The 13,199-nt window shown below is 52.2% G+C and overlaps 1 protein-coding gene across 1 annotated transcript in view; it reads left to right on the top strand.

Moving 5' to 3' along the window:
• The window catches only part of LOC149341483 (protein Wnt-4-like), a 53,757-nt gene extending 40,805 nt beyond the window's left edge, over window positions 1–12,952 (top strand). Inside the window, exons 3-4 of the mRNA XM_089543593.1 lie at window positions 8,537–9,089; window positions 10,770–12,952. Coding sequence (XP_089399719.1) covers window positions 8,537–9,089; window positions 10,770–10,971 — 755 coding nt within the window. The 3' untranslated portion in view covers window positions 10,972–12,952. The remainder of the gene's footprint in view (window positions 1–8,536; window positions 9,090–10,769) is intronic.
• The last annotated feature ends 247 nt before the right edge of the window (window positions 12,953–13,199 follow it).

Raw genomic sequence — 13,199 nt, 5'->3', positions numbered from 1 at the left:
CTAGGTCATGTGACCTTGCGGAGTCATCACAACCTGCCCAACGAATAGTGAGCAAACTGCCCACCGTGGCAGGTAGCAGTTAAATTAATGATTGGTCGATCGGGAAGAGCAACCTGGATAGCACAAGGCCCACCGCTGGGAGCACCTGCCATCGCATGGCAGTGGCGTATCGCTTAACCGCTGCACCAGTGCGCCAGAATTGGAACGAGAACCCCAAGGAACTATCAATGTAAAGTCGAGAATCACCAATTCCGCACATATGGGGGGTAACACACTAGAGCTATCGCGTCATACCCTTACGGTGGAGCTTATGTGTCCCCTACACCTTTTGTTTCAGTGCACGTCGAAATCAGCCTTCGCCAGACGCTGTATCGGCGACCGCATTCGCCGTCAATACGTAACTAAGCTCCGCCATAGCCCTGATAGCGCGTACGAGCCAGCTGCTATGTCCAGCTGTGCACCAACGTTTAGCCTTTCCAAAGCGGAAAGCATGAAAAGCTGTCTGACGTCAGCGCGCTTTGTGACTGGAGCCTTTCTCTTTGGCTGCCTTATGCCTGGGCTATCTGTGCTGTCGGCTCTCTTGATTGGACAACGCCGGTGCCTCAGGCATTCACGCAGCACATTAAGGAAGGGAAACCTTGTCAGTCTGGCACCGAGCAGCTAAATTTGCCGGGTATGAAAAGAGGGCAGAAGGAGGAGAACGACAAGTTATGGATTGGAGCATCGTCGCATTGTAACCTCCGCAAGCTTAGGAAGATTCACAGCTGCCCAAGGGCGTCCGCAGAATTTTTTGCAGGGGGGGGCCCCGTTGGTGCCCCGGGGGGGGGGGGGGGGGGGGGGTATGTTCGTAGCAAAAAGGCGCTATTTGCGGAGTAAATTTATTTATTTATATATAAATAAAAATTAAACAAAATGCACACATGAAAGAAAAATTACAAACAGCAAATTAAAGCGCGGCTAGGAGAGGTACATTGGAGTTTATCAACGAAGAAACAACTAAAATTAATAAAAAATGCAAAAAGATGCTATATCACTTCGTGGAGAAGAGTGCTCAGTCTTCCTGCATACGGGTTCTCGACTCACCCGGATTGATGACCAGCACACAGCACAATATGTTCGCAAACACGCAACTACAGTCACTCAGTCAGTCTTCCTTGAACAGCAACTGTAGGCGCCTCGGATTTTTCTGGGCGAATTGCGTAATTACACGTGTGATAAATTCACTTCTGTGCTTCATTACACGCTCTCGGTGCACACTCATCATACACATTGATTGGAAAAACTGTTGAACGCGTACGTTGAAAACAAAAGATGACTATATATACAACGAAAACTTATTTACAAGATAAATGCACGCTCGCAGCTTCATACACCTCGCTCCATCTTGCTTGCGCATCCGCACAGTCGAGCAACCCCACACACACTGCTCGCCGCTCGTCGTTTTCTCGTCCGCTGTCTTGGTTGTTCTCAGCTTCGCTGACAACCGGCCACTAAAAACACCCAAGCACAAACACAGAGGCGCGCACACGTGCGAGGGCTTACTTGCCGCAGTATCCCCGAATGCGCACTTTGGGGGTGAAAGGAACGCCGCGCAACTTCCGAGGGGAAGGGACACTCGCCACTCCGGTCGGAAAATTTGTTTTTGTGTTTTTATGGGGTTCAGAGCCCCAAAACGACTCAGGCTATGAGGGATGGAGTAGTACAGAGTTCCGGGTAATGTCGACCACCTGGGTCTCTTTACCATGCACTGACACGCACAGTACATGGGCGCTGTTGTGATTTGAGGCCCAGCCAGAGGTGACAGGCGAGCCAGGCAGGCGCCATCGGGCTGCGTTGACCAAAGGCGCTGGTTTTCACAGAAGACGCAAAGAACGCTGGTGTGGGGGCGCCTCCGGAGACTGCGTCGCCGTGAACAAAAGCAGCTAATCCCCTTTGCCGGAGATTCTGAAAGCGGCGCTTCTACCGAACTGCGCTACACGTGGATCGGAGGAGACAGCGAGCGGCGGCGGCGCCAACTCATCGCCCGCTTGCCCCTGAGCAGCCCGAAAAAGCGGGGGTGGACACGGCTGATTTGTCCTTCCCTCCTTAAGAATTCATCGGTGACCGGCGTAACGACATAGGCGAAAACAAGATGCCCCGTGCACTGTCTGCCTCCGTGTCGCTATCTCTCTAGAGATCAAAGAAACAGACACCCATCTCAAGGCGGCTCGAAACACATGCTCGCCGGTGCCGCTGTATGTCTGGAACAGGTCGCCCTTTAGTAGAGCTAACGATGGCGTGGTTTGAAAACGGCGGAACGACGCACGCCCGGACGCGGCATTTCGCAGATGTGACCATGCGGGGCTGCTTTTACCCTTTTGACTGAGCGCACCACCGCCCCTGGTGTGCGGCCATCACTCACGGTTCGAGTGAGTGATTTTCCAGGGGGGTGCAACCGCCCCCCCCTTGCCCCCCCCTCCGGACGCCCATGCAGCTGCCCCAATCATAGAATAGCGCCCCTGTCACCGGTCATGTTTGGACATCAACTTTGCTCACGGAGAACTGCAGCAGATAAGGATTTACGTGATCATGCACTCGAAAGCATAATTTTGAAACTGATCACGAATCGCAGCAAAGCACTTGGAAATAACTTTTTGAGCTACGTGCCCTTGTAAACAAAATGCTTGGTTTGGTTGGTTTATTGGGGTTTAACGTCCCAAAGCGACTCAGGCTATGAGGGACGCTGTAGTGAAGGGCTCCGGAAATTTCGACCACCTGGGTTTCTTTAACGTGCACTGACATCGCACAGTGCACGGGCCTCTAGAAATTCGCCTCCATCGAAATTCAGCCGCCGCGACCGGGATCGAACCCGCGTCTTTAGTGCCAGCAGCCGAGCGCCGTAACCACTGAGCCACCACGGCGGGTGTAAACAAAATGCGCACCTAAGCCGTTTCGTAATGAAACACTGGGCACTTCGAAAGCATGATTATTGCATGTTAGCAGCCAAAAGGATGTTAATACTCATGGTCCCCTTGATAGCGATAAAATAAAGTGGCATCTGGTGACAATTTTGCTTTAACGTGCTCTTTAGATGGCTGCTGCAGTCAGCTAGGGACACATGGAACCTGTAGACGTACAACGTGCTGAAAACATGGGGTACGCCGAGCCTGTGGCGGAACGAAGGCGCAGCAATGACCAAAATAGGAAACGCTCGGGCGAATAGTAAATAAATGTCGGGCCCTCGCATGCTGAGGCCGCGACGAGGTCTCGAGTCAGTTTCACGGCGGACCGCCATCGGCGACGCTCGACGAAGACCCACCATTCGCGCCGGCCTGTTTGTTGCTCCACGCGGGGTGGGCCCCCTGCGAAAGACTTCCAACCTTCGTGACGTCGTCGGTTTATTATGGTCGCGTGCCCTTCTCCCTTGGCTGCCACGCCAGCACGGCGCGCCGAACGTATCAATGGGAAGCACAGGAAGCCACAGGCGCTTGCGACACAGCCTGCGAACCGGGAGGTTATGTGGGTGCCAGCGGAAACGATGATTCTCCATCCGATGAACAGCTCGCATTCTTATCGGATGAGAAAGAGATTTGCAAGGTCATCGAGCCCGAACCCTGGCAGAGACCGTGGGTTGCTGACAGACGAGTTCAGAAAGCGCAAGCGTGTGTAAAAATAATACGACGTCATCCCTCGTTTCTCGGCCCGATAATGAATCATACTAGCCCAGCAAGGATTGCGCGTTAAATGACGAGGAAAAAAAATGAGATGAACCCTCCTCCGAATCAACTTCAGCTGAGACTGAACTAGCCCCAACCAAAATACTACCTGACCCTCCGCGGCGGCTCACTGGCTTCGGAGCTCTGTTGCCGAGCTCAAGGTCGCCGGATCGAGTCCCAGCCGTGCAAAAACACCCGTGTTTCGTGTGATGAAAAAAAAAAAACACGACGTGGTCGAAATTAATCCGGAGCCCTGCACTACGGCGTCCCCCACAGTCCATGTGCGGCTCCTGGACGTTAAACCCCTCATCGTCATCAGCAGCCTATTCACGTTCCCTGGAGGAGAAAGGCTTCTATCCCTTCAATTCGCCATGACCTGCGCAGCAGCTGCGCCGATCTTATGTTTGCATTCCTCCTAATCTCGTCGGCCCATCTGACTCTTTGCCGCCCCCTGATGCGGTTATTCCCTTGGAATCCACTCCTTACACACTACGGGAACATCGCTTTCCTCCGCAGTGCGTGCTCTTCACAATCCATTTCCTCGTCTTGACTTCAGCTTGGATATCTTTAACTCGCGTATGTCCCGCAATCCATTTTGCCCTCTTGCGGCCTCTTAAAATTTCTTTTCCAAAATTAACCAGCCTGCCCTTACCGCATCTTTTGTTACCAGGATACATATCACCCTGAGGAGGATAACGCCACCTCAGTTTGACGTCACAGAGGCTATCCTCGCAGCCGACTTGAACTGGCGACCGCAGCGTCGCCGCTCCGCCGTCAGCCTGCTTTCGAAAGTCACGGTGGTTACTTTCGGCAAAGTCTGTGCATTGGCAAAGTCTGTGCACTGCAACTTTTGGCAAAGTCTGCAACTTTTGGCACAGACTTTTGGCAAAGTCTGTGCACTGCAGCTAAAACAATTAAATCCTTCGAAAATTTAAAACATTGACGGCAGTCTCATCAAACTTTAGTTCAGGCGCTGTCGAGATGGTGCCTTTAGCTTTCTACTCTTGCTCACTCAGTCCATATCAAGGTACTCGATAACCGAAACTTCAGCGTATGCGCTCAGGTGGCGCTCCGTACTGACAATCTGCAGTCAAGGCACACATCTTTTCTAGAACGGCTGTACCCGCGTGCAAGAATAGCCCTGGTGGAAGAAGCCTAAATGCAGCTGGTGTCCTTGCCAGCTGCCCTTACCCCAAGCTCTATCTTTCCGCTTCACATACAGAGTCATCGATGCAACACGAGTCAGCGGCCTTAAATGAAAATCCAGAGAGAGGTGTCCCCTCTCGGCCCGGTTCCTCGCTCTTCGTTGAATAAAGCCACCCTCTCCCCTGCCCCCTTCCTTTCCCCCAGCGGTCTCTGTATACACCCCTCAACTCCACTCCCCTAGCTGCTGGGGGAGTAAGAGGACAGATCCTGTCTGCCTGACTACAGCAGATTTCCGCGCCACGGCTCAATCCGCTACTTTCCCTGCTGCTAGCGGGGAAACGCAGGCCGGATGACAGCCACCGCGTTACAAACAGCATGCGTAGCGACTCGTCACAAGATTAAAAGCGCTGGGGAGCACGCAAGCTCCGCCTGCGGAGCATCCGCGGTCTCTGCGGGACTGCGGTGCTAGTTTAACAACCTTGTCCCATCGCCTCGGACTTGTGGGGAGGAACGCTTTTTCTGCCCTTGTATATTTTTTTTGTGTGTGAGAGAGAGAGAAAGGAAAGAGCCGTCCCTGTCTGCAGAGGTGAGGCGAAATGAGAGCCCGCACTGCTCGTCCATGCAGAGCCGTGCGAATAACGGATGGGGAAGCGTCCTCCTCCTCCTCTTTTGGGATGAGGCTCGTAAAATGGGGCGGCCCCGCTCGCAATGAGTCCCCCCGGTACACACGTATGGGTGCGCGTTTCGATCCCCGCCGAGTTGTCGGCGCCTGTGCGCGCGCCGTCTACGGCTTTAGCGCAGGAGTGGTTGCACGCCGCCGCTGGAAATTGGTTCCTTTCGACGCCAACGACGACACGGGCGTTGAAAGGTGCTATATTACAGAGTGTTATACGGTTGTCGTTAAAGGCAGGGGTGGGGAATCCTTCCGCGTGTCTGGACAGGGTTTCGTCTTTATGACTTTGCCAAAGGTGCGGGATGGGCTCGAAGGGCGCGGTTCACTTACTCGTCTATGTGTTCTTGCTTTTTGCACTTGTTATTTCATTGCCTTCCCTTTCATTTCCCGGCCTTCGCTTCTTTCTTCTTTTTTTTTTTGATCAACCAAAACTAATAGCGATATTGCTAACGTCTGACCTCCCTGCCGTTCAATCTCTCTCAAAAGGGATCCCAATGTGGATGCTGTTGCAATATCAAGGTTATATTTACGCTTGCAACATCGAGTGACATTTCGTTACTGTGGCCCGTACTGGTCGATACGTTGATGCAAGCCGGTGATATGTGAGCCTATCCAATTCGCTGCGTCACTTTGTTTTTCGTTGTTTTTTTCTACTAGGACGACAGTAGCCATTTGGTGCTGTTATTAGAAGATTCACTTTCAGACCCCTCTCCGAGGCCCAGAAGTCTTGCACAGGTCGACTAAGTTATTCACCGCAATAATTCGCTTCCTATTCAAGCGGTGACGTCATCGAATCTTCATAACAGTCGCTTGATGAGACTCTTTAATCACGTCATGCGATACACTTTCCAAGTTTGTGTCACCGCAATCCGGTCTCTAACGCCTTTTCAATACATTGGGCACGTTCTACCACAGGCCGTTTCTTTTTCATTAAAACAAAGAAAGAAAATGTACCCTGAGATGGTCGCATACAAGACTTGCCAATCCTGGAACTTAATTCGTGGAGGCATAAATTGACGGCGAAAATATCTTGTTTCCTCTTGGGTCTACGGTGCACAAAACTTCGGCCACATGTCCCACCTCTATGTGCGCACTGACTGAGGGCTCACACGCGGCAGGCCTTTAGGTAAGCAAACAGCTGGGTGCCGTTCTTTTTACTTTTTAGTGCGCAGCTCTTGAGCTCCCGTTCATGGGTTGAGCTAGTGCACTGCACGGGCTCGGGCCGGCCCGAAAGCCCCGGCCCGGCCCGGCCCGCGGGCCGGGACATGATCTGTTTTGCCGGGCCTGGGCCGGGCCCGGGCCTGAAGTTGCGGGCCCGGGCCGGGCTCGGGCTTAAAGCTGCGGACCCGAGTCGGGCTTGTGTCCGTACAAAAACGGCTGGTGTCCGACTATTAACTCAATATTGAGTGAAGTACACAATTGCGGCATTCGAGCAGCGACACGGATGAGCTATGGGTTTTAGTACTCGCTGAGAAAAAGACTAAACTTTATTCATTGACTTATTTATTTCCTTATTTCCACGCCGCGGTGGCTCAGTGGTCAAGGCGCTTGATTACTGAGCCGGGGAACCAGGGTTTACTCCTAGCCTCGACGGCCGCATTTCTGTTTATGCGGCAAGCATGACAGCCATGCACTTTGTAGTATAATTGCTCGTTGAAGCAACCCAGGTGGTCGAAATGATCCGGAGCCTTCTGCTTCGGTGTCTCTTACAGCCTGACTCCCCTTGGGCCCTTAAGCATCAAAAACATAGCTTTTATTTTAGAACTATATTTTTTATCATGTGAGAAAATTCACAAACAAAAAGCGTTTGATTTTCTTTTTGATCAACTGACCGGAACTTCTCGTAAACGAAATAGCTACAAAAGCTCGCGAGAGTTTGTGAATCTTATCTTATAACCACATCTATCCCTCCTCGCTTCTTCAGCCTGGTTGTCATGACAAGTGTTTTGCCCTGTAAGTTATCACGTGGTTCGCGCGTTATCTTCTGCTCCACAAGTAAGGGTAAAATTCAACCGATCTTAATTAGCCATTGATCGTTCGACATCTCAAAACATACCTATACACTATTAGAAATGCATTCGAGCAGAGTATATTAGTTTACGACGCTCAGAGTCTTCAAAACCCACACCGTGAAATACTCAAGCCTTTTAGCTTTTCGTTTCTGCTGAAAGCCGACCAGTTCGGCTATGAGTTCAACATGTGTGATCGCTTTCACTAAAAAAATGTGATCCCACTGCTTGCTAGGCAGCTTTGTTTATACTTCCAGGTGGCAAAATATAACTGATTAAAATCGCAAAGTAGTTGTTACGCGCGTTTGTAGCCCTTTTTATTTAGTTCTCGGAACTTCCGAGTTTATCTTTACGCACCTACACGAGATCACTGTCCAAAAGACGGGCCTGGCGAGCACTACTCTTAATCACTTCCTTCTGGGTTAAAAAGAACCAAATTTCTGCAAGCCAAACTGTGGTTTAAGAACCTTTGTCGGCCAGTTTCTTATCGGTCTAGTAGCAGTCTACTTGCTCAGAGTGAGCAGTATATCTCAAGCGTTACTGTGAAACGGGCCGGGCCGGGCCCGGCTTCACTCCGGGATTCACGGGCCGGGCCGGGCTCGCTAGAGCGATAATTTAGCGGGCCTGGGCCGGGCTCGGGCTTCAGGTCTCGGGCCCGGGCCGGGCTTGGGCCTCAGATTGAGGCCCGTGCAGTGCTCTAGGTTGAGCATCGTCCGTCGCCGTCGGCGTAATCGGCAGAGCGAAAGAGCAACACAGCGGCTGATGAAAGAGAACGAACGCGGAGCGCAGTAAGTAAGCGCGAGGAGGAAGGCGGCGGCGGACCCTTGTGCGCTGCCCATGCCGAAACCCAGAGCCGCCTCCGTTCGGCACTGCTTGTTCCGTATGCGGTCACCTACGGTTCAAATACCGCAGCTGCTGAACACAAGAATCGCATTGGCGAGAAGCGTCGACCATTCTTTTTTTGTTCCCAACAACCTATTACAGTGTACCATGGGTGTACCACTCTTGCGCAGTGAGCCGCGAGAAGGCGTACGTGTACGGCGTGTCGGCGGCGGGCGTGGCGTACAGCATCACGCGCGCCTGCAGCAAGGGCGAACTGAACGAGTGCGGCTGCGACAGCGCCATCCGGCAGCGCAAGCCGCGCGGCTCCTGGGAGTGGGGCGGCTGCTCTGACGACATCAACTTCGGCGCCCAGTTCAGCCGCAAGTTCGTGGACGCCGGCGAGGACCCGACCACGGCGCCGGGACTCATGAACCTGCACAACAACGAGGCCGGCCGCCGCACGCTCCGCCGCTCCATGGAGACCGTCTGCAAGTGCCACGGCGTGTCCGGCTCGTGCTCGGTGCGCGTCTGCTGGCGCCGCCTCAAGCCGTTCCGAGCCGTGGGCGACGCGCTGTCGGTCAAGTTCGACGGCGCCACGCACGTGACGCTGCGCGCCGGGGCCAGGGCGGGCGGCCGCAAGCGCCGGCCCCGGCTCCGGCCCGTGCTCAGGGACGTCAAGAAGCCCGGGAAGAAGGACCTCGTCTACCTCGAGGAGTCGCCCGACTACTGCACCCGCAACGAGACGTGAGAGCTCGCTTCCCTTTTCCTACGTATTGAGCATACTTTGCTAGCGAAGGGCAATACAGCTGTGCCGACATAGGGCTCAGAGAAAGGCCATGCGCCTCGATGGTCTTTGCGCGCAGACCTTGCAACACGTGCTAACGGTGCCCTAAGAAGTGTTTTCTTCCACCAACCAGTGATCATTTGAATGTGAAATCTCCACTGCTCACTGCTGGAATGGGCTGTGAAAATTCTACAGCAGGAATTGATTATTGGCCATTTTAGTGGCAACAGCGCATCCCTATTATTTATTGCAGTAGCACTGCGCCTACACAACATATATGTACGAACAGACGCACATGGTGCCAGACAGGCTTAATCTATAATTCAACACAGGGGCCAGACATGCATGCCGCTCCATACCTGATAGGGCAGCCACAAGCGCATCCTATCTAATGGGGCTCGATACGGTAGCACGATGCACAGGGCACGCAGCATTCCACGGCAAAGAAAACGAGAAGTAGCAACTAGTCCCGAGCTATCATCAGTTTTCATCGACGCGATGGCCCGTTGACACTAATCCCTCTTCGGCATTAAGCGGCCAACCTTCGTCGGTCATTGCCGCTGGCGGCCGAATTCCTCTCCAGTTTTGACAGGCGATATCTGCGGCCTGTTCGATCTAGGCAGAAATGAAAATGGGAGCGGCCCCAAGAACCAGGGGGTTTGGAGTACATTGCCTCGGCGTTGACCTTTACGTTCGCTTCCACGAAAGGCGAAGAGAAAAAGCGTTGCGCATTTCTCGCTCTCGAACGCTCCACGAGCCCTGATGAGTAATACATAGAAGAGGCTTGGCATTTACGAGAGTGTTTTTTGTACAATATTTAATCCGTTTCATACCTCGGGTAAAATTACGAAGAACAACAAGGAAGGCATAGCGTAGTGTCTGCATTTCACGGGCTATGATTTACACTTATTAGGGCAGAAATGCATTCGTGGCCTCCACCTCGCCACCTACCGCGGGTAGGTCAGTGGTTAGGGCGCTCGGCTACTAAGCCGGAGTACCCGGTTCGAACCCGATCGCGGCGGCCGCGGTTTTGGTGGAGGCGAAACGCAAAAGGAGCTCGTGTTTTCTTTGGTGGCGATGCACGTTGCAACACACACAAATGCATTACACTGACAGAAGGCCCCCATCTAACTATGCTAGCGAGAAGGCAGGAAGATGGGATTCCTAATGATGGTAAACAAAATGAACAAGGGCTGATACGGGAGCCTCAGTCCGCTATCCAACGACGAAAGGACTTGTCGAGACGAGTCGTGTTGTTGAAACTGAGACTCCCCTCCTGACACATGTTCAATTTTTGTGTGGACTGAGGGCGCTAGTTGGTTTCGAGCATGCAGTGCCAAGGCGAGCGCTTTGTTTTCTTTTCTTTTTTTTTCATGAATTTCGCGATCCACCTCGACAAGAAGACAGGCATGCGCTATCCTGTCTTGTCTACGGTCTTGTTTTCGTTGAAGTGAAACTTAAAAATTTTTTTAAGAAAGTGCTCGTCTCAGGATTGACTGACAGAAGCACGGCGCATGGTCGGGACCTGCTTCAGTCTGTGTTCTTCCGTCTTTATCTTCTTCAACAATGCATTGTAGCCACTGTAACGTAAACCCCTTCTAGTGGGGCAACCCTGCTGACTGGCGTGTCCGCTTCCGCAGGCTGGCCGTGCTGGGCACAGCGGGTCGCTCGTGCAACAACACCAGCTACGGCATGGACGGCTGCCGACTGCTGTGCTGCGGCCGCGGCTACCAGACGGTGGTGCGCGAGGTGGACGAGAAGTGCCACTGCAAGTTCGTCTGGTGCTGCAAGGTGCAGTGCCAGACGTGCAGGGTCACCAAAGAGGAACACTTCTGCAAGTGAACCGCGTGGCGCCCGCCTTTTCCTGCCCCTTCGAGGGGCGGCTCTAGTCCCTCGCACCACGCCACCCGACGACGACTACGCCGTGGACGTGCAACGCGCAAGCCGGCAGAAGGAATCGCATTCAAGCAAGCCTGCGACGTGTGTCCTTACATGCGCGGTCATCGGAATTCACCCATCTGGACGAGTCCTGGCAGGAGGACGTGGCCTGTCCTGGACGGTGCCCTATCGAGGATCTCGGTGCTCGGCAGAATGTGGACTCTGTTGTTGAAGGTTCGGGAAGGCGTCTATACGGGTTCGACAGGCCGTTCAGGTTCTGCGGTTTCGAGATGGGATTGGGCGGTAAAGATGCAAGCGGTGTGCGCCGTCGCAGTCAAAGAATCCATCACGAACTAGGGTGAAGAGGAAAGCTAGGAATTCAGCACGCTTGTATTATGGTCTCTGTGACGTCATCAACTTTCAGTGCCCGTCGTGAACAGCATTATTCTACCCCATACCTGCGATCGGACGCTGGGATTAAACTCATTCTCTAAATCTCACGTGCAATAACGGTAATTGGCGATTCAGTATGGTCGCGTATTTTTTTGTTTCTGAATTAGCACGCCTTGCAATGGAATAATTCCACCCAACACTTTGGGACGGCAGAGGACAGCGTCATCTCTTTGTGCTTGATGTGTATTAGTGGAACTGCGACTAGAAAAAAAATGTGTAGCCGAAGCGCCATTTTTTATGTCAGGATAGGGCATAGGAAAGGAAAAAAAAAAGTTTCTCTTTCCATGCCGACGACTTTTCCTCCCAGGAGGCTTAGACAACAAGACGTAGAGAGAACGCACTGTTCCATTCTTTGCCCTATGGCCATAGCGCTCTGTTTCTTTCTGCCTCTCCCTTTTCCCTTTTCTAGAAGAGTTTTCTCCGGATCATCCCGACAAAATATCGTGTTTTATGTACATAATTTCATACGAGCATCTCGATCGTGACTTTCCCGAATGCTGCAACGGTACGTCAGTCAAGAGGAGACATGACGGGGCGCAGTCGAAATAGGAGCGGTCCCTTCATCCCGGTGTGAACCTCAACGAGAAAGTTGTGCGCCGAAGAAAAAACAAAGAACAATCTAAACTCCTGCGGGCCGCGTCTAGGCCCCCATCTAACCTCTCGCTTGCTTCTTTTACCTCGCGTGTGTGACAGTGAATCGTCGTGAATGGGCACCCATAAATCATGCATTTGTTTTGCCGCACGAAGCCGCCTTCAGCAACGTGCGTCAAGAGATCGCCTCGACCAGTTATGGCTGCTATGGTGTGCAGTGTTTCCAGATCGCAGCAATCAATGTTCCATGCCAGTTTTTCACAAAACTCCTTCTTTCACATTCTTCCTTTCTTTTCCTACTACACTGTGTGTATGCGTGTCACTTGCGTCATGATGCCCAGCGACTGGTTAATAGGAGTTTCTTTTGGTCTACAAATAGCGACAAGTCGTAAAGAACGACGGAATGACTATTACGGGAAGGTGCGCCTCCACAACATACTGGACATTTCGGGGATTATAATGGCAGTGCAGAGAGTCGTTGAGCGAGCGTTGAACATCTGAGAGAAGTGTTTCTTAAACGAAACTTTAGCCTGTCTTCTGTCGCAAGAAATTTGCTAACGTTGTTACGGTACTAGCTTTCATTATCACAGTAGAACCAGTAGGCGGTCTTTCAAGCATGGGCTGCAAACACGTGTTTTTGTGGTTGTAGACGAAAAAAGCGAAATCCCGATGCTTCTTGTTCTCCTCCATTTTTTATTTTCACAATTGTGTTCACTCCCATTGTCGTCACTGGCATCATTTTAACTTAAGAGACTCGGCGTAAGAGCAAAAGTGTCGTGAATGGCGTCTACATCTCCCTCCATTGCGCATTTCACATTCTTCGACCTAATCAAATGAATCGTTCCGCTTCTTTCTAGTGATTGTAGAGGGAAGACCAATAAAAATCGCAAATCACACACCATTCACCTCTGCCTTGTCGTGCTGTCTCTTCGCGTTATTTTGCGCTCGCCATATAGTGGCTACACTCCACACATACATCTTGCGTTTGTTCATTCACCCTTGGGGAACGGCTTATTGCAGCGCACCATGTTGGACAAGGACGGCCGCTCTGCCAAAAGATGTAATCACAAGGCTAGCACGAAGCCAATTTAGTGTATGCAAGGCGGAGCTTCGTAATCGAGGCTGATAGAGAGAAGGTAAGGAAAATT

Source organism: Amblyomma mixtum, chromosome 5, assembly GCF_055824585.1.
Source record: "Amblyomma mixtum isolate Tamu chromosome 5, ASM5582458v1, whole genome shotgun sequence".
NCBI classification, from domain to species: domain Eukaryota; kingdom Metazoa; phylum Arthropoda; class Arachnida; order Ixodida; family Ixodidae; genus Amblyomma; species Amblyomma mixtum.
Note: the sequence above shows the minus strand (reverse complement) of the source record. Positions and strands in the feature narration are given on the sequence as shown.